This window comes from Acanthochromis polyacanthus, chromosome 4, assembly GCF_021347895.1.
Source record: "Acanthochromis polyacanthus isolate Apoly-LR-REF ecotype Palm Island chromosome 4, KAUST_Apoly_ChrSc, whole genome shotgun sequence".
NCBI lineage: Eukaryota > Metazoa > Chordata > Actinopteri > Pomacentridae > Acanthochromis > Acanthochromis polyacanthus.
Window position 1 is genome coordinate 1,869,921 of NC_067116.1, and position 20,923 is coordinate 1,890,843.

Sequence of the window (20,923 nt, forward strand, 5' to 3'; positions counted from 1 at the left end):
AGCTGGAACGTGACGAGCACAGGACAGGACTTTAGAGATGCTGCATTCAGGTGTCTGTGTCTCCATGTTGGACTGGTCCTTTATCAGTGGAACAGTGTGAGAGCCATGTAACGTCCATGTGTGCTGCTGAAAGAGTCTCTGCTGCTCTGACCGTCCTCCTCCTTTCAGGGTGACGCCTGCTGGAGTCCGATGGTTGACACCAGGTCCGTGGAGGTGTAAGTGTGTTTTAATGGATTGATGGAAACAAAGCAGCACATTCAAGCATCTTCAAAGTGTCACATCTCTGAGGTCATCATCAAAGCTTTAATACTGATCACATGATCCATCAATAACTGCAGCTGTGTTGTGTTTGTTCTCTCCATCAGATTCCTGTCAACTCACAGTCGACACAAACACAGTAAACAGAAAACTCAAACTGTCTGACAACAACAGGAAGGTGACATATGTGAAGGAGGATCAGTCGTATCCTGATCATCCAGACAGATTTGACTCCTGGCCTCAGCTGCTGTGTAGAACTGGTCTGACTGGTCGTTGTTACTGGGAGGTGGAGTGGAGAGGAGAGGTTTATATATCAGTGAGTTACAGAGGAATCAGAAGGAAAGGAGGCAGTGATGACTGTCGGTTTGGACGTAATGATCAGTCCTGGAGTCTGATCTGCTCTGGTGGTGGTTACTCTGTCAGACACAATAACAGAAAAACATCCATCAGTTCCTCCTCAGTCTCTGACAGAGTTTCAGTTTATGTGGACGTTCCTGCTGGAACTCTGTCCTTCTACAGAGTCTCCTCTGACTCTCTGATCCTCCTCCACACCTTCAACACCACATTCACTGAAACTCTCTATCCTGGATTTGGGTTCTGGTTCTATTCTGGTTCCTCAGTGTTTCTGTGCTGAGTTCAGTCTCCAGAGTCTCCTCCTGTCAGAGAAACAGTGTTGAACAGATAGTTGAGTCTCTCCATGACTCTGTCCCTCACAAACATGTTTTCACATTCATGGATTAAATCTAATCTTCTTCCTCTTCAAAGATGAAGTTGTGATTCTTCCAGGAGCCAAATGTGGTGTTTGCGTCTTTTTCCAGTCAAATGTTGAGAGTGAAAATCAGGATGTGGTGTTCCTCTGACGCTCACTTGAACTAAAAGCATTTGAGCTGCACAAAGTGTGAAATGAGAGAGGAAGCAGTGAATCTACAAACTGCTGACAGACTTTCACACATTATTGTCCAGAGAAAATCAGGTTTTTGTGCAAACAACTGTGCAAACTCTGTTTTATAATCTAATATTGTTATTGTATTCATTTGTTCCTTTTTTCTTTTTAGAACAAACAGACATTTAAAATCTTTTCCTGTAAAAACATCTGATGATTATTTAGCTCACAGAGTTTTAAAACCTTCACAAAGCAAACAGAAATCACACAAACATCCAGTTAACACGACGTGTTTTCATCTGAATATTCTTTCTATTCAGACATTCTAGTTTCTTTTCTGCACTTTAGTCTTGAAGCAATGAGGACAAACCTACATTATTATTAAATCTCTCTTTTTATCCAACAGGAAATCTAAATTCTTCCACATATTTTAGACTTTCTCCCTAAAAACAGGACAAAAGAAGCTGCAGAACTACAGAAATATGAATGTAAAAGCTGAATCAGTCTGAAAACTCAACACAAAACTAATCTGCAGCGTTTAGTTCTGATAAATAATCAGTTTTTTACAGATTTCTGGTGCTTGGTGGACTGAAGGAACGGCGCCTCCTGCTGGAGTCTCAGCAACAAGAATTAAATCACATGTTCTGAAAATGAGTGAAATGATTCTTAGTTTGAACAGGAATAGAATAAAAGAGCAGGATTTCATGTTTTTTCTCAGTGTGTCGACCTCTTCTACCAACAAAAATCACATTAAAACATGAGAGAAGCAGTTTTTGTGTTTTAAATTCATAAATATTTTGAAGAGAAGGTTCTGAATAAACTGTGGTTAGAAGAAACATTTTAGCCGCTAACGTCCACGATATTAAAGATTACAAACATCTGCATCACCTGTAATGTTAACAAACACACAGATCAATATTTACATATATATCAGAGATGTTAAATATTTATCTCTATATACCGACCAGCCCCCCCCTGCCTACCATCCTGCCCTTGGAATGAATAGTTTTGTTGAGCAGCCTTTGAACTGATCTCTGGTCTGTTCTGATGTTGGACTTGTTTGTTCCTCAGAGCTGCATCAGACTGTTCTGGACACTTTGTCTTGTCCTGTTAGTTCACTTCCTCCTGTTTCATCAGTTTCTTTGTTCAGTTTATCCAGTTTCTGGTTGTTTTTTTCTATGTTTCCTCTTTTGAACTTAGTTGTTTGTTTTTGCAGTCGCAGCAGTTTTGTTTGTTTCTGGAATGAGTTTGGTTTATTTTCTCCTCAGTCCAGTTTGAACATTTCTGTATTGATTTAGTTCCTGCTTTGTTTAATAAAGTCCTTTTGAATCCTCGCTAGTGTCCACCAGTTCTGCCCCCATGACGTCTAAATCAAAGGGTCAGAGGACGTGGTGGTGATCTGGTGACCCAAACCCAAAGTACTTATAAAGTTAAGGTGGAAAGAAATTATGAGCAGAAGTTTGTGAAAAATATGATTTAACCTTCTATTGGCGGGTTCCACACACACTTGCATACTGTCCTACACATGCTAATTAGAGTTTAATATGTTCTTCACATCTTTGTTTTATGTCAATTACTTTATTTTATTCTCATTATTTTTGCAGGTTTTGCACCTTGTGGGTGGAGCAATGATTCTAAAGATGTGAGGGGACTAGTATTTTGTAGTTGTTGTAGTTTTTTAGTTTTCCATTCCATTCTACTACAGTACACTGTTGTTTCCCTTCAAAAATATACTTCAAGCTACTTTCTGTACATTTCTGCTACTTTCTTAGGATACAGAAGTACCAGGCTGTGGGGCATGCCTTGATAATAACCCTAGGAAAAGAGTTTATTTGACCATCAAGGGAACTAAGAAAACGGACTTTCTGTAGGGTCAGTAGGGGGCGCTCTTTCCAAAAATGCAACGTTTGCCAGTGTAAAGTTGCACATTAACCCTCTACAGGTCAACAACAACAAAAACATATTTTTATGATTTTATATCATTGAAAAATGGCAGGTTTGCTCAAAACACAGTCACTATTGTGTATTTTGGGGTGAGAGCTTCCAGACAAAGTTCTTTTTGCCTCCTAAAAGTAGACATTAACTCATTTCAGACTAAAACATGAGCACCAATGCAGTTTAACACAACTTTAATCATCAGATTTAATCTGAAATGGAGAGATGATGCCCACATTACAAACATCATACCAAAAAACTTACTGCAAATCCCTGAGAGTAAACAGATTATTCATTAATGATGTTCAGGGCTGCACAGTGGAGTAGTGGTTAGCACTTTCACCTTGCAGCAAGAAGATCCCCGGTTCAAATCCTAGTCTGGGATCTTTCTGCATGGAGTTTGCATGTTCTCCCTGTGCATGCGTGGGTTTTCTCCGGGTACTCCGGCTTCCTCCCACAGTCCAAAAATATGCTGAGGTTAATTGGTGACTCTAAATTGTCCGTAGGTGTGAATGTGAGTGTGATTGTGTGTCTGTATATGTAGCCCTGTGACAGACTGGTGACCTGTCCAGGGTGTCCCCTGCCTTCACCCGAGTCAGCTGGGATAGACTCCAGCACGCCCCATGACCCTAGTGAGGATAAAGCAGTGGATAGAGGATGGATGGATGGATGTTTCGTCTGTTTTCACATATAGGCCTGTGGTGTTTCTTTTACAACCTGACTCAGATAGTTTTTAGTTTGGAGTTAATAAAACACATCTGTGTACACATACAGGGGATGTTCCACTGATTTGGGAAGAAGCTTGACAATAGACTGACCATCTGAGACATTTCATTGATTAATGGATGACTATTGACTTAGATGATTATTAAACATTTGTGGAGAGGTTAATTTGGCTTAAATACTGTTGGGAAGTTGCTGACTTTTCAAGATGGAGCATGTCCATGGATTTTGAAGCTTTAGAGGTTTTGGTGGGGCGCAACCTGCCATGGGAGACATGAAGCGGATTTTGGCCAGTCTCCTGGGAGCTTCAGTGATGGAGGAACTTCTACAACATGTAGGTCTGAATAGTTATGTTGCAACTGCAGTGAATGATGCTAGTTGTAGTCATAGTAGTTGTAGTGTCCACAGTTGTAGTCATAGTAGTTGTGGTGGCCATAGTTGTAGTCATAGTAGTTGTAGTGTCCACAGTTGTAGTCATAGTAGTTGTGGTGGCCATAGTTGTACTCATAGTAGTTGTAGTGTCCACAGTTGTAGTCATAGTAATTGTGGTGTCCATAGTTGTAGTCATAGTAGTTGTGGTGTTCATAGTTGTAGTCATAGTAGTTGTAGTGTCCACAGTTGTAGTCATAGTAATTGTGGTGTCCATAGTTGTAGTCATAGTAATTGTGGTGTCCATAGTTGTAGTCATAGTAGTTGTGGTGGCCATAGTTGTACTCATAGTAGTTGTAGTGTCCACAGTTGTAGTCATAGTAGTTGTGGTGGCCATAGTTGTAGTCATAGTAGTTGTGGTGTCCATAGTTGTAGTCATAGTAGTTGTGGTGGCCATAGTTGTAGTCATAGTAGTTGTGGTGGCCATAGTTGTAGTCATAGTAGTTGTGGTGTCCATAGTTGTAGTCATAGTAGTTGTGGTGGCCATAGTTGTAGTCATAGTAGTTGTGGTGTCCATAGTTGTAGTCATAGTAGTTGTGGTGTTCATAGTTGTAGTCATAGTAGTTGTGGTGTCCATAGTTGTAGTCATAGTAGTTGTAGTGTCCATAGTTGTAGTCATAGTAGTTGTGGTGTCCATAGTTGTACTCATAGTAGTTGTGGTGTCCATAGTTGTAGTCATAGTAGTTGTGGTGGCCATAGTTGTAGTCATAGTAGTTGTGGTGGCCATAGTTGTAGTCATAGTAGTTGTGGTGGCCATAGTTGTAGTCATAGTAGTTGTTGTGTCCATAGTTGTAGTCATAGTAGTTGTAGTGTCCATAGTTGTAGTCATAGTAGTTGTGGTGTCCATAGTTGTAGTCATAGTTGTTGTGGTGTCCATAGTTGTAGTCATAGTAGTTGTTTTTTTTATTTTTTTATTGTTATTATTATTGTACAAACTCTCGTAGAGACAAAATATCGAAGCACAGGCACAAGATCAAGTTACACAAGCAGGCAACAGTAAATACAATGATTTACAGGATCAACAAATCTTCCACAGTTTGACAAATCTTATCTGCCAACAGGTTAGAGTTTCTTATAAGATTGATGGAGAGTCATAGTAGTTGTGGTGGCCATAGTTGTAGTCATAGTAATTGTGGTGGCCATAGTTGTAGTCATAGTAGTTGTGGTGTCCATAGTTGTAGTCATAGTAGTTGTGGTGTCCATAGTTGTAGTCATAGTAGTTGTGGTGTCCATAGTTGTAGTCATAGTAGTTGTTGTGTCCATAGTTGTAGTCATAGCAGTTGTGGTGACCACAGTTGTCGTCAGAGTGGTTCAATAGCAGTCATCCAGCTGTTAACAAAAACACAGTAAAGCTTATAAACTACCTTCTTTTCAGAAAGTAGATTTTACCCTAAAAGGAAACACTTCAAAACCTGTGGATATTTCATCATAATGGTTTAATCGTCCACTCATTAGCTCTGTGCAGATAATCTTGTAAAATACATCATAAGATCACAGATTTAAAGTATTTAAAAAAATAAAACACCTTCATCTACAAAGTGCTTTAAACTGCTTTGTTGCATTGTGAGGTTCTTCAAGGGTAAAAAACATTTTAAAAGGGATAAATAATACTCGATACATCTTCATTGTAATCTGTTACAATAGTTTTAATAGAATTCTGGAAAAATAAACACCAAACCCTCCTGAAAGCAAATTCTGTAGTTTGGGGAGGTTTGGAGACTCCAGATAATCTGTTTAGCCGGCGAAACAGTGGACTGTAATAAAGGGGGGTTTATAGGAAAATCTTTCTTTACAAAGATGTCGCCCCTTAAAATGTTCCAAACAGCAGGATTAACATCCCTACACTTTGAAGCACTGTTTTGTTTTATTTAAGGGATGCTGTCGTGTTATTTGGAGAATTTTAGTTTTTTTTTTTTGCCACTTGAAAAGCCTTTCAACTGTGCAGCTAATCCATTAAATATTGTAATAATATTAATCTATTAATTCGTGTATTTATATTGTATGTTCTCTTAGTACAGGGCTACTAAAAAAATCACAATAGAAACAGCTTAATGCTGCAAATATACTTCAAAATGAGGTCATAGTTGTGGTTTTGGAGTACAGGTGCCATTCTCTTTTCTGTTCCGTTGAAATTCCTTTGAAATGCCTAAACTACGTGGAAATTAAGTAGAATTTATTCCTATCATGGTATTTGAAGGGGACAAATCAAAAAGTCGTAATAATAATAATGATTTTGTGCACAGTCTAAGGCTTTTTAAGCAGAAAAACTCAAGCCAAGAAATCTAATATTCAGTTTTGGTGATGGACCTACTTATCCACAGGAATATATTAATAAGAGGTGGAATTGATCATTTGACATAATTAAAGGCTTTGCTTAAACCTTCCAGTAATCTGGAAGAAAACACCAGAATTTGAAAACACGGCCTCCTCCCTCAGTCTACTCTGACCAGGAAGGCGCTTTAAATGTGTTAAAATGACTCAAGCTCAAAGTCAGTAACGTTCCACACAGGATCCCAGTGCTGCTGTCCTGAGTCAAAGTCCTGTGTTCATCCCATCGCACCATGATGTAATTTGCCCACCTGATCTGAGAGGGAAGCCTGTGATTGGCTGAGCTCTCTCATCACAGGTTACAGGAAGAAGAGCAGGAGTCTCGTTTCCATTTAGACCCTTGAAATACAACATGATAAAAAGTTATGGACGTTTCACCCAATGATGCAGAAGGAAAAAAAGAGAAAATACTGCCAGCTCCAACATTAAAATTTACCAAACAGTGTGAAAGTTCATTCCTTTGTTTTAAGATTAAGGCCTTTTTAGACGGACCCCTCTGTACAGCAGCGACACCTGCTGGGTGAACGCCGCCATCCAGTTTATTTACAGGGTTTTCATGAACCCAAACTAACATCTGTATCACATTAACGTACCTCTCAGAATGATTAGCAGCTTATCACCATAAAAACCACAGTGGTGTGGAGATGACAACTCCCATCCATGGATCCTCAGGTGGCGGATAGAAGAACGGACCTCAGATACAAGGGTTAGCTGCAAAAAGAGGACCCAGACCTTTGGCGCCAACACAGCACATGATATTGACACAAAAGTAGGTAAAGCTTAGGGACACTGAATTCTCTGTCAAAAATATGAGTATCACCAATTAAAACAACCAAAATGAGAGTATTCAAGGCGTCAGTGGAATCTATCTTGTTTTATGGATCTGACTCCTGGCCACTAACAAAAACACTCTCAAAAATGATTGATGGGACCTATACCAGAATGTTAAGGATGGTAGAAAACATCTGGAAATCACACCTCACCAACAAGTCGCTGTATGGTCCACATGCACGCTGGTCAACCATCATTAGGCAACAAAGACCAGCCCTGGATGGACATGTGGAGACACAACGAAGCAGCTGGTCGTTGGTATGAAAACCGGATACTATCGGAGGACACTGGTCTGGAAGGCAAAGACCTTTTGACAGCAATGCTGGACAGAGGGAACTGGATGGAGAACTTTATTCATGTCACCGATTCCATCGGACGCAAGTGATTGACTGATCACCATAAATATGTGAAACAAGAAGTTAAGAGCTGCTGTTCTTTGGTATTTAATAATAATATGTTCCAATTTCCCTTCTGTTTTCATTAGAGCTGAGCATCATATGGACATTAAAGGACATTTAAAGTGATTTAAAATCTCCACAAGGAAAACAATTCTGAACTTTTCACCAATCTGTTGCGCAGAAGCTGCTGATAATTCTGAGAGTTGTGTTTGTAAAACACCGACTTTGGTTCAGATTCATGTGACAATGATTTATTTCAAACAAACTGTGGATGCCGGCGTCCTCACACCAGGAATCTAGGACATTAAGGGTAAAATTCAGTGATGGCTTCAGGCTCTGTGGTCACTTTTAGGGGTTTTTATAAACTGTGAAGTGAATACATTAAAAAACCTTCAACATACAGTATCTATCCCCAGTGGTGGTGCCCATGTGACATAAAGAGGTTTTACTTCTCTACATGAAGAACAAACTGTTTTATTGCATCAACACCAACACTTCTGCTGGATGTGAATCAGATCTGGAGCACAACTCTGTTTGTCTGAATCACCTCGTATTTGCTCGTGTGTTTTCTTCCAGTAGTTTTTTTCAGCTGATGCCTCGCAGGATGTCCGATTTCTGCAGTCAGATTTTAAAAAGGTTCCCAAAGCCACAAATGCTCCTCAGTTCTGGTCACTGTGGCCATTTTAACCAGCCTCAGGAGGAAACAGCATTAATATCTTTCAACGTTCAAACAGCGACTTACAGTGGAAACAAATTTAAGCTAAACGTTTCAGTTTAGCTACCAAATGCATAAAAATATGTTCAAAAAACAAATATGTACATGGATCATTCCAGAATTGGAGGACATTTCACGTCCCACCCATCAACTTTCAAAGAATCTAAAATACTAAAACATGCAGTTGTTTTGTAAAAGTTCTTGTCCTGAGAATAAATTTTAAAAAGCTAATACCAAAAATAATACCAAATAAGTCTGGAGTTACCACTAAAATGACATTTTTCTCTTGTCCACCCCCATGATGACAAAACTGGATCTCTAATAAAAAAAAGTTTGAATTTAAATCTCCTTTTTGGTTTTGTTTTTTCATTGATGACTCTTGCAATTGTGGGAACATACTTTTAATCAACACAGCATATAACAACACAACTTATATTACTTATGCAATGAGTGTCATGTTAACATAACCTGTTGATGACGTTTTTGTCATTTTCTGTCTTGTTTATGTCGTTTCCATCCTCCATCAGTGTTCCTACAGAATGTGTAGATCAAAGCTATGTCCTCTCTTCTATTTTCCATCTTTTCATCCATTGTCAGCCTTGATTGAATGTCTCTCTCTACCTCATTATCAGGATCAGACTCATTCTTTGGACTGTTTTCCATCAGTGGTCAGCAGTAACAGCTAGCTAAATATCTAGCTTCTACTGCTGAGAAAAAGATCACATTAGCATGGATCAGAGTAGGGTTAGCAACAACACAGAAACATGGAATAAAAATGATACCATTGATGTGGAAGCTGAGCCAATCAATACCTGTTATTGATCAATACGGAGCAGAAAACTGGAAAAGAGAAGGTTGATTTTTCAAAAATCTTGTAGTCCAAATGTCCTCCAGTTCTGGAATGACCCACATATGCCTTATGTAAGTAAAATGTGTTTTCTGTAGGATACTGAATAAATAAGAAAAATAATTTTAAACTACAGGGGGATCTTGATTTACGTCAGAATTCCATTCCCACTGTGTGATGCAACCCGATTTTCACCTATGTCACTCAGCTACAATCACACAGTGGTAAAATCAGAATCTAGGACATAAAACACTGTACAGTATAAATATTAATAATGACATATTGACTTTTTGCTGTAATGAAGGACAAAAAGTTTCCAAAAAGCAACAAATGAAAGAAAGTGAATGCAGCAAAATCTAATGTGGCGTCCAACCAGTGAACGTAGACAAAGCCTCCAGCAGGTTGGCAGGTGGTTGGTCAGAACCAGTTCTAGCAAAATAAAAACTCATTTTGGATGATTTTTCTGTCATTTAGGTGGATTTTCATCTGATTTTGAATAAATGTTGAGTCCATTTGGACAAAGTTTGACTAATTTTTGTCGACCAACACATTTGGATGATTATTGTGTCATTTTGAAGACGTTTTTCAGGAGCTTTGAACGATTTTTGAGTTTTTGAACAATTTAAATGATGCTTTGAATATCAGTAATTTTAGACATAATTCATTTTTTTTTCAAAAAAATAGTAATTTTTGTTGTTTTGTGTCTAGTTTTTGTCATTTTATGTCTTGTTTATGTAATTTTCTGTTTTGTTTTGTCGTTTTATGTCTCGTTTTTGTAGTTTTGTGTCTCATTGTTGTCATTTGATGTGTCGTTTGTCTCGTTTTTGTTGTTTTGTGTCGTTTTCGTCATTTTACATCCTGTTTATGTAAATTTGTGTCTTGTTTTTGTCATTCTATGTCTTGTTTTTGTCATTTTATGTCTTGTTTTTTTATTTTATGTCTAGTTTTGTTGTTTTGTGTCTAGTTTTTGTCATTTTATGTCTTGTTTATGTAAATTTATGTCTCGCTTTTGTCATTTTGTGTCTTGTTTTTGTTTACAGTGTCTTGTTTTTGTCACAAACGCCGTATGTTTGACTGATGGAACAAGGCTTTCCTAATAAATTGATGGGAGATGGTGACGTAACCAGGAAACGCCGTAGGTTGGGGATGTCATGAATCAAGGACATCCTTGATTCTCTCAACAGTTCAAGAGTAAATCTTTCATTTTTTGATGAATTTGATTCACCACCCCTTAAAAACACCATTAGTTTAAAGCTAATCTGTGGTAGATAGTTGAAGTCATGGGATCTACTAAAAGGCTTCCGAAAGGGGTTTTTTTTGGACAAACGAGTACAAAACATTAATTTGTGCTTTAAAATCATCTAAATAACTTCCTTAAAGTGCACATTTTTTAATTTTAGGTAAACTATGATTCTTGGCCTATGCTGACAGTGATGAAGATGATTATTGATTATGGATCATCAGCTTGGATTAAAGGATTTTAATTTGGTGAAACACACTGTCTGATTGGCCGGTTCCGTTTTCTGTCCAAACAAGTTCTTTGCAGCTGTGATGGCGGTGCTATTTAAAAACAAAACAAATTCATTTCCTCTTGTTTGGTTAAAATGGCCACCGTGGGTAATAGTCATGTGACCTCAGCAGAGGGCATCACCTCCTCTGATTGGCCAGTCTGCTCTGGAGGGGCCGGACTTTGGACAGGACTTTGTGGGGCGGGTCTGTCATGGTCATCACACACTTTGTGTTGGCGGGGAGGGGAGTTACCGGGACGATGGGGGGTGAGGAGGTGGGCGGGGCTCCTGTGGTGGTGGTGGTTGTTGTTGTTGTGGTTGTTGTTGTCACTGTGGTCGCTGTGGTGACTGGAGATGGACTGTTCGTCACCGTGGCAACAGGTTTGGCCAGGGTGGTCTGGATCTCGGCCCTCCTGGCCAGAGCCGTCCTCAGCTTCTCCCTCATCTCATCGATTTGTTCCTGAAGCTCCTGCAGCTCACCGGGGCGGGGCGGGACTACAGGGGCGGGGGGCGGGGCAACTGCAGCCGATGATGACACGGGGGGAGGGGCTACAGGTGCAGGAGCGGAAGGTACCGCTGCAGGAGGCGCAGTGGAGGGATTGGGTTGGGCGGAGGACGATGAGGAGGGAAGGGAGCGTATCAGGGTGGCCAATGAAGCCGCTGGCCCTCCATTCTCACACAACTTGCTGTTTAGCCCCGCCCTCGGCTTGGCTGGCCCCGCCCTCGGCTTGGTTGGCCCTTCTCCCTCAGCTCCGCCCGCTTTGGCATCGGAGGAAGCGATGCGAGCGAGCAGACGACGCGTGTTGAGAGTCTCCAGGTTGAAGTGGACTCGTTTGAAGTCCCGGGCGTCGACGGCGGCAGCAACAGCAGCGTCTTTAGTCATCTCGTTGTTCCACTTGGCCGAAGCTCCAGGAACCGGAGGGGCTGGAGGAGACTTCTGCAGGTTACAGCTGAACAAAACCAGGAAAACGGAAGATCTGACGGTTAATTTATCTACCTTAGAAAATGTCAGTGAGACAAACTATTCATAACAGGAGAGTCAAACTCATCTTAGTTCCACATTCAGCTCAATTTGGTCTCCAGAAACCAGGAAAACCACAGAATAATAACTAATAAACAACCACAGCTCCCAATGTTTCCTTTGTTTTAGTGTAAAAAAACATTCTGAAAATGTTCACATTGAGGGAGTTATCTTTTTAGAAAACATCATGAACAACAAATTCAGTTTCAAAAATATTAAACCTCAGTTTATCATTTCCACATTATAATAGATCACAAAGGAACAACATTTAGTCACATCTGGAACTGAACCATGGGGCAATAGTGAGACAAATGGCACGAAACAGAACAAGAAAAGAGACAAAACATTAGACAAAAAGTCACAAAGCGACAAAAATGGACCAACAACAAACATAAGACAGAATTACAGAAATGAGATAAAAATGAGAAAAGCGAGAAACAAGATGAAAAAAGACAAAAAACAACAAAAACAGGACAAAATATTACAAAAAATGAGACACAAAATGACAAAAAAATAGACAACACAAGTGAGACAAAAAGGAAACAAGATGACAAAAATGAGAAAATGACAAAAACATGAGACAAATGACAAAAAAACAAAAAAACAGAACAAAATGTGACAAAAATGAGTCACAAAACAACAAAAGAACAATGAACAATCTAGTATTTTACTTTCTGATCCAAACAACTTGTCACGGTCTAGAAATTATTTTAAATTTTTAGTTTTACTAATTTACAATCTGCAGTTAATGTCTTCTCTGGAATTTTTACACTCTGAGGGATTGGACCCTCTGGAGGACCACTTTTGGTGGTTTAGGCAGACAGCATGAATATAACCTTTTGTCTTTCTCAGTTCGCTGCTTCTTCACGTCTTCGTACGTCATGTTCAGAGCTCGATGGATCTTCTGTGAAACACACAAGAAGTCTGATCAGAGATGATGCTACAGCTGGATGTTTGACGTAACGACACTTGGCTATAAATCCAGAGTTCAAAAACCTGCTGCAGACGTCAGAAATCCTCCACATGTTTTCTGAGACTCACCTGTGAGGTGTGCAGCCAGTACTTCAGGTTCTGTCGACGACGGATGTGAGGCAGGACGAGTCGGTAGAAACCATGTTCACCTGCCAGAGTCAGCAGAGCTCCCGTCACTCCAACGCACAACAAGACGAAGAGCCCCGAGAAGTGACTGATCCCCATCTGAAGAGTCTGAGACAGAAGGAGACAACAGTTCCTGTTTCTGCCTGTAGAGGACAGTGTTTCTCAAGTTCAAATTTTTTAAAAAAAAGGAAAAAGTAAGAGGCATGCAAAACATAAAACATCCATCCATCCTCTATCCACCGCTTTATCCTCACTAGGGTCATGGGGGGTGCTGGAGTCTATCCCAGCTGACTCGGGTGAAGGCAGGGGACAGCCTGGACAGGTCACCAGTCTGTCACAGGGCTACATATACAGACACACAATCACACCTACAGATAATTTAGAGTAACCAATTAACCTCAGCATGTTTTTGGACTGTGGGAGGAAGCCGGAGTACCCGGAGAAAACCCACGCATGCACAGGGAGAACATGCAAACTCCATGCAGAAAGATCCCAGGCCCAGGCTGGGATTTGAACCAGGATCTTCTTGCTGCAAGGCGAAAGTGCTAACCACTACTCCGCTGAGCAGCCCACACATAAAACAGAAAACATAAAATACCAAACATATAATCCTAGACGTACAATGAGCTGGAAAGAGAGAGGGATAAAGGAGTTTCTGTATTTCCTGTCTTTGCCTGTAGAGGTCAGACTTTCTGTGTATTAGTTAGAGTTGCTCTAAATGAGTTAACGTTGCTCTATATTAAAGTTGCTCTATGTTAGTTAAAGTTGCTTTAAATGAGTTCATGTTGCTCTATATTAAAGTTGATCTATGTTAGTTAAAGTTGCTTTAAATGAGTTAAAGTTGAGCTACACTAAAGTTCAATAGTTTGGAGTCATTCAGACAATTCCATGTTTTCCAGTAAAACTCCCACTTTTATCCATGTGCTAACATAACTGTACAAGGGTTTTCTAATCATCAATGAGCCTTTCAACAGCATTAGCTAACACAATGTAGCATTAGAACACAGGAGTGATGGTTGCTGGAAATGTTCCTCTGTACCCCTATGGAGATATTCCATTAAAAATCAGCTGTTTACAGCTAGAATAGTCATTTACCACATTAACAATGTCTACACTGGATTTATCATTCGGTTAATGTTAAACTTGTGACTGGTGGTGTAAATTATTTTTTATTTTTGTCAACCTGTTGAGAGAAGAGAGAAGGTGAAAGACATAGAAGATCCTCAGACCGTCAGTGTACCTGAGTGGCCTGTAGAGGGCAGCAGCTGAACACTTGTACTCAAATCAAACACTGTCAGTACAGAATGTAAACGTGGTCAGCTCACAAGCTCTTCTGCAGTTTGAAATGAAATGTTTGTTTGGCTACAGAAAGAAACCATAGAAGTACACAAGGAACTGTTCTACCGCTGGAATTCATATAGCAGCTGTCTAGACCGTCTGAACACAGATACAGACGTTCAGTTTATCGTTCATCTGTGGTCAGACTAACCTCGGTGACGGCAAACACTCGGTTCCCACAGGGAACCACTTTGTACCACTTGTCGTGCAGCAGGTCCATGTATCCGTCTGACTTATATCTGCTGATGAACTCTGAGATGTTGGAGGTCAGAGGAGAGTTCTGAGGGAGACCGATACCATAACCTGCAAAAACAAACACAGAACAGTGTCTCAGAGCCAAAACCTGTCTACAATAATCAGTAAACATCATCAACATCCATCCTCAGTTTATCATTTCCTCATTACAACTTCCAGATCACAGAGTGTCTGCAAAGGAACACAACATTTAGTCACCTGGAACTGAACCATGGAGGATTTTACTTTATGATCAAAACGACAAAAATCAGACAAAAAATAAATAACAAGAACAACACAAATATTACAGAAAATGAGACACAAAATAACAAAAGCCATAAACAAAATGACAAAAATTAGACATTCACGAAACAAGAAAATTTGACAAAAATTTACAAATCAGCAAAAAATGGAAAAAAATGACAAAAAACACCACAACAATGATGAACAAAAAAAACAAATAAAGCGAAACACAAAATGAAATGAATAAGATAAAAAAAAACACAAATGAGACAAAAACGAGAAACAAAATGACAAAAACACGAGACAAATGATGAAAAAGACAAAAAAAACAAACACGAGACAAAATATTACAAAAACGAGACAGAAAATGACAAAAAATGAGACAAACGACACGAAACAAGACAAAAAAGAGAAAAAATTAGACAAAAAAGTTACAAAGCAACAAAAATGGACAACACAAGTGAGACAAAAAGGAAACACGATGACAAAAATGAGAAACAAAACGACAAAAAACATGAGAAACGACAAACGTCAGACAAAAAAACAACACAAACAACACAAATATTACAAAAATGTAGTATTTTACTTTCTGATCAAAACAACTTGTCATGGTCTAGAAATTATTTTAAATTTATAGTTTTACTAATTTACAATCTGCAGTTAATGTCTTCTCTGGAATTTTTACACTTTGAGGACCGGATTGGAACCTCTGGAGGACCACTTTTGGACCACGGGCCTCATGCTGGACACTCCTGACTTATGGATGGATGGATGGATGGATGGACGGATGACAGACAGACAGAGAAAGGCAGACAGACAGACAGACAGATACAGTAGATGGATCGATAGATGGACGGACAGACGGACAGACAGTATTTGGGGAGTCTCTGGGGCTAATCAACTGTTTGTGTCTTATCATTCTTTCAGTTTTTATCTCCAGTCAGGATGCATATGCCGTCTGGTATTTAATCTGATGTACGCAGCAGTGACGCTTATCAGAGGGTGGGATCTAGCTGGTGAATTTTCTGAGCATGAATCTGGTTGTAAACACTCAGAAATACCGTGTTTTCTCAGTCCTACGTCTGCAGAAGAATCGGCTTTAACATTCTTCAAACTGTAACAGGAAGTCTGTTCCTCTCCTTTGATTGGTCGAGACTGGGCGATGATGAAACTTCTTGAAACGTGTTTTTTTTTTTACATAAATAAATTCAAATCTCAGTTGAAGTGAACTGAAGGCAAACCCAGAAGCAAAAAAACACATCTGCAGTTGTATGTTTTGTGTGACCTTTTGTGTGTTTCTGTTCTGTTCGGGTGCTGGACGCCACATTTCAGTCTGTCTGAAGGGTTAAGTTCTTAGTTCTTCTCTCTCTTCGGACAGCTTGTATCTGTGGCCGTGTTTTGTTTTGTTCAGTTTGGTTGCTGCATCTCATTACAAGTCTCACTACACTATGACCACATGTATCCACAGTTATTGCAAAGAAAACAACTAAGGAAATTTCTGAAACTACTAAAATCAGGTTAAGAACCGTCCAACACATTATTAAAACCTGAAGGACAGTGGAGAATCATCATCTTCCAGAAAAAAACTCTTAGATGATCGTAGGAAACCAACAGTAGAACTCACGGATGTTTAATAGTGAAAGGAAGAGCAGTTCCACTTGAACAATGTGAAGGGAAGTCAAAGAACTGGGACAAAACAGCTGTAGCTCTAAGAAAACCACTGATCAGTGAGGATGATCAGAAAAAAGGCTTCAGAAAAGGTTGTTGCTAGAGGTACGGACCCTTGCCATTTGACAATCAGATACGCGAGATCTGGTCACGTGACTCCCGGTAGACGCTAGCGGTACGGACCCGTAGCATCAGTACTACAGGTACGGACCCTAAACCTGACCCTAACACTAACCCTAACCTTAACCTTTGCTTACCATTCAACAGTTTGCAGTGGTTAGCAGCTTCTTGAATCGCGAGACTCATGTACGGGTCCGCATCTGTCTGGCTAAGGGAAAGTGCCGTATCCGTAGCCCACAGGCTACGGGTACGGGTCCGTATCTGTAGACACTACCTTCAGAAAAAGAAGCCTTGGATTGTGAGGCAATGGAAGAAGGTCATGTGGTCTGATGAGTCCAGATTTACCCTGTTCCAGAGTGATGGGGGCAGAAGTTTAGGTTTGGTTTTGGTCCTGACTTTGTGCTGGTTTTTGACTTTTTTAGGACTGGTTTCAGGGTTAGGGTTAACCCGACACCGGCTCCTTCCAGCGTTAAGTGGCCGACAGGTTTGTGTTTTATGTGAAGAATATATGAGGTTACATTTGTTGTCTAAATCCTATCTGGGTCTGATCTACAGTTAAATGATGTCCTTTAGGTCTGGGATATCACAACCATCCCTCAGCGCAATAATGCCAGCTGTTTTGGATGACATTATAAACATGACCAGTCAATACATCAGGTTTCCTTACACTGTGGGTGAACAGGCCAACATTAAACGGCAATTTGCAGCGATGTCCGGTTTCCCAAATGTAATCACCGTAACTGACTGCACTCATGTTGCTGTAAGGGCTCCGAGTGAAAATGAATTTGTCTATGTGAACCGAAAAAATGTACATTCAATCAGTGTACAAATTATTTGTACATCGGACATGATCATAACAAATTTAGTGGCAGGGTGGCCTGGGTCAACACGATTCATTCATCCTGACGCACAGCAGTGAAAAGACTGCAGGGGGCGCTGCATAAAATGCCGTGGATCAGCAGCTTATTTATATACAGATACATTCATGAGTTACTTTACATTGACCATTCATGGTAAAATGTGGGTGTGTTGTGGGCGGAATGTGAGGTGGATCCACCTGTGCAATCTTCCAGCTGGTGTGTAATTTATCAAGAAATCATGTGCAGCTGTGCTTACGCACAGTTTTATAAATCAGAATATTTTTTGGCGTACTCCTATTTCAGTAGTCAAACTTTTAGTATGGATCCTACGCAATGTTTTATAAATAAGGCCCCAGGTCTTTGAATCAGTGGATTCATGTTGGGCATGTTCCAAGATGACGATGTCAGGATTCATGGGGGCTCATACCAAGAATGAGTGGATCAGACCTCGGCCCCACTGAGAATCGTTGGGATGTTCTGGAGAAGACTTTGGTTTGACTCTCCCATCATCAATAGAAGATCTTGGTAGAAAATTAATCCAACTCTGGACAGAAATAAATGCTGAGACACTGCAGAAGCTTATGGAAACGATGCCACAGTGAATGTGTTCAGAGTTTTCCTACTGCTTTTGTTTATACTGGACAGTAGCATTAGTTTCATGCTGAAGAACCCTGAGCCCAGGTCTAACTCAAAGTTTGTGACTCACCAGACCCTCCAATAGTCACTGAGGCACTGAAGACCGCACAGAAACACACTGTTACCTTCAATGGCGAACGGTTTCCCAACAGTCGCCAGTTTACAGTCGGCGTCGATGGAAACTTCATAGTCCAGCAGAGCTTTGTCCATGATGAAGGCATCGAGCTGAGGAGGATCTGTCCTTCAACACACAGCAACATGGTTACTACAGCAACGACTAAATGCTCCAGTAGATTCTGAGAATAACAGTAAAATCTGCAACCAGAACAAACGATCCCAACAGTCATAACTGGAAAGCTCTGACAGCAACGTTCTCAACAGCTACGGCCTTTCAACACACAGCAACACTATACCTTCAACAACTAATGTTCTCCCAACTCCAGAAGACATGACAGCTGCTCACCTGGACAGGTGGGTGATCTATGAGCCAATCAGCTGCTGGAGACAGAAGGGTCATTCCAGAACCGGAGGACATTTTACATCCCACCCATCAAATTTCAAATAATTTAAAATCCTAAAACATGCAGTAGTTTTGTAAATGTTCTTGTCCTGAGCCCAAATCTAAACAGACTAAGAGAAAAGAATGTTTGAAAATATTTTAAAATACCAAATAAGCCTGGAGTTCCTTCCAAAATACCATTTTCTCTTGTCCACCCCCTGATGACCAAACTGAATTTAAAATAAAACAGTTTAAATGAAATTTAAATCTCCTTTTTGTGGTTTTATTTTTTTATTCATGTCTCTTGTAATTGTGGAAACATTTTTTTAATCAACATAATATTTTAAATAATTACTATTCATCACAAATCACTTTGTCATCGTTATGTTCAACAACGAAATTGGGTAGACAGAGCCCTGAACACGAGAGCGCTGAGCCACAGCAACTGTGTGCGCCGCCATCTTCTGGGGGTTCTGGGGGGACATGGAACATGTCCCACAACACGTTAGGATAACCTGTTGATGATGTTTTTGTTTTGTGCTTCATTTTTGTCATTTTCTGTTTTGTTTTTGTCCTTTTCTCTCTGGTTTTGTCGCTTCATATCTCCTTTCTGTCATTTTCTGTTTTGTTTTTGTCATTTTCTGTCTCTTTTCTGTTGTTTTCTGTCTTGTTTTTGTCGTTTCCATCACCAAACAGTGTTCCTACAGAATGTGTAGATCAAAACTATGTCTCTCTTCTATTTTCCATCTTTTCATCCATTGTCAGCCTTGATTGAATGTCTCTCTCTACCTCATATTATCAGGATCAGACTCATTCTTTGGAACTGTTTTCCATCAGTGGTCAGCAGTAACAGCTAGCTAAATATCTAGCTTCTACTGCTGAGAAAAAGATCACATTAGCATGGATTAGAGTAGGGGTTAGCAACAACACAGAAACATGGAATAAAAATGCTACCGTTGATGTGGAAGCTGAGCCAATCAATAACCTATTATTGATGAATATGGAGCAGAAAACTGGGAAAAGAGAAGGGTGATTTTCCAAACATTTTGAAGCCCAAATGTCCTCCAGTTCTGGAATGACCAGAAACTGCTGGAACTCGTAGAACCAGACTTCTGCTGCTACCAGTGGGACCAGAACAGAACCAGCAGCTAGCATCTGTTCTCTTACTTGAGGGTGGGCGACTCCTTCAGGCGTGGTCGGTTCGTTGAAGCGCCTGCATGTACTCGTGCATCTCTGGAAAACTCTTCTTCATGTAATCCTCCAGCGCTGCTTCTCCCTCACCGTCCCAAAACGGAAACCCTGCGACGGATGATGCAGCTGCACATCCAGACAGAGCAGGAGAATGAAGCGAGGCCCTGAACACAGACGACATTATCCAGAAATCCATTATCCATCACATCACTCCATCCTGTGAGGACTGCAGAGGAGCTGGAGCCAAAGGAAGGGCTCGTCCACTACAGGACCAACATGGACTCACAGCCGTGCACACTCACACCTTACAACCCATACATGGCCTCAATTTAAGCAGTTAATCGCACTGATTAATCAATTAACCCTCCTATTTACCTTCAAATTTACTAACATCCTTTATCCTTGGGCTCAGTTTGACTCCAGAATTTAAACTTCCAGAAAACTGTTCCCCAGGTTTATGTGTCAGGTACTAAAAAAGTCTGGAGTTCCCCTAAAATACCATTTTTCTCCTGTCCCACCCCCCTGATGACCAAACTGAATCTCAAATAAAGCATAAAAATACATTTAAATCTCCTTGTCTGGTTTAATTTTTTTCATTGATGTCTTTCGTAACAGTTTTTTTAAGCAAACAGAATATTCTAAATAATAATTATGATGCATGGAAACATGACCCCACAACATGTTAGCATAACCTGTTTTGTGATGTTTTTTGTCGTTTTCTGCTCATTTTTATCATTTTCTGTCTCATTTCTGTCATTTTCTGTCTCATTTTTATCATTTTCTGTCTCATTTCTGTCATTTTCTGTCTCATTTTTGTCATTTTCTGTCTCGTTTTTGTCATTTTAAGTCTTGTTTTTGTCATTTTAAGTCTCGTTTGTCATTTCCATCTCATTTCTGTCATTTCGTGTCTCATTTCTGTTATTTTGGGTCTCATTTTTGTTGTTGTCTGTCTCATTTTTGTTGTTTTCTGTCTCGTTTTTGTTGTTTCTGTCTTGTTTTAGTCGTTTTTGTCTCGTTTTGTCATTTTCCCATCTCATGTCTGTCATTTTCTGTCTCGTTTTGTCATTTTCTGTCTCGTTTTTGTCATTTTCCATCTGATTTCTGTCATTTTGTATCTCGTTTTTACCATTTTGTGTCTCATTTTTGTCATTTTCTGCCTC

The 20,923-nt window shown here is 40.0% G+C and overlaps 2 protein-coding genes and 2 long non-coding RNA genes across 11 annotated transcripts in view; 1 reads left to right on the top strand and 3 right to left on the bottom strand.

Annotated features, from left to right (window-relative positions):
* The window catches only part of LOC127533519 (NACHT, LRR and PYD domains-containing protein 12-like), a 204,279-nt gene that overhangs the window by 69,312 nt on the left and 114,044 nt on the right, over positions 1-20,923 (top strand). The window contains exons 11-12 of one of the 5 annotated variants that reach the window (XM_051946709.1): positions 169-215; positions 366-1,911. The exons of 1 other annotated variant lie outside the window; for it this stretch is intronic. In XM_051946709.1, coding sequence (XP_051802669.1) covers positions 169-215; positions 366-892 — 574 coding nt within the window. In that variant the 3' untranslated portion in view covers positions 893-1,911. Of the gene's footprint in view, positions 1-168; positions 216-365; positions 1,912-20,923 lie in introns of those variants that run through there. 3 more of the 5 variants (XM_051946706.1, XM_051946707.1, XM_051946705.1) reach the window with 3 other exon arrangements.
* The window catches only part of LOC127533549 (uncharacterized), a 217,560-nt gene that overhangs the window by 60,346 nt on the left and 136,291 nt on the right, over positions 1-20,923 (bottom strand). The gene's annotated exons all lie outside the window — the stretch shown is intronic.
* Positions 5,646-18,426, bottom strand: LOC127533531 (glutamate receptor ionotropic, NMDA 3B-like). The gene is made up of 5 exons (XM_051946738.1): positions 18,199-18,426; positions 14,464-14,615; positions 12,918-13,082; positions 12,713-12,780; positions 5,646-11,805 (listed from the first exon to the last, which is right to left on the bottom strand). Exons 1-5 carry the CDS (start codon positions 18,281-18,283, stop codon positions 10,995-10,997), a joined length of 1,281 nt encoding a protein of 426 aa, XP_051802698.1. The 5' UTR covers positions 18,284-18,426; the 3' UTR covers positions 5,646-10,994.
* On the bottom strand, positions 5,646-19,393 carry LOC127533556 (uncharacterized). Its single transcript, XR_007941296.1, has 2 exons — positions 19,362-19,393; positions 5,646-9,121 (listed from the first exon to the last, which is right to left on the bottom strand). It is a non-coding gene; the product is annotated as an uncharacterized LOC127533556 (long non-coding RNA).

Bases quoted from the DNA above. Each gene is read 5' to 3' on its own strand.
- LOC127533531 (XM_051946738.1), bottom strand. From the start codon at position 18,283: ATGGACAAAGCTCTGCTGGACTATGAAGTTTCCATCGACGCCGACTGT. The intron at 13,083-14,463 runs GTTAGTCTGACC...CTTCTGTCTCAG, and splicing joins GAGTGTTTGCCGTCACCGAG to ACTCTTCAGATGGGGATCAG. The intron at 11,806-12,712 runs GTTATATTCATG...GGTTTTGTTCAG, and splicing joins CGAACTGAGAAAGACAAAAG to CTGTAACCTGCAGAAGTCTC.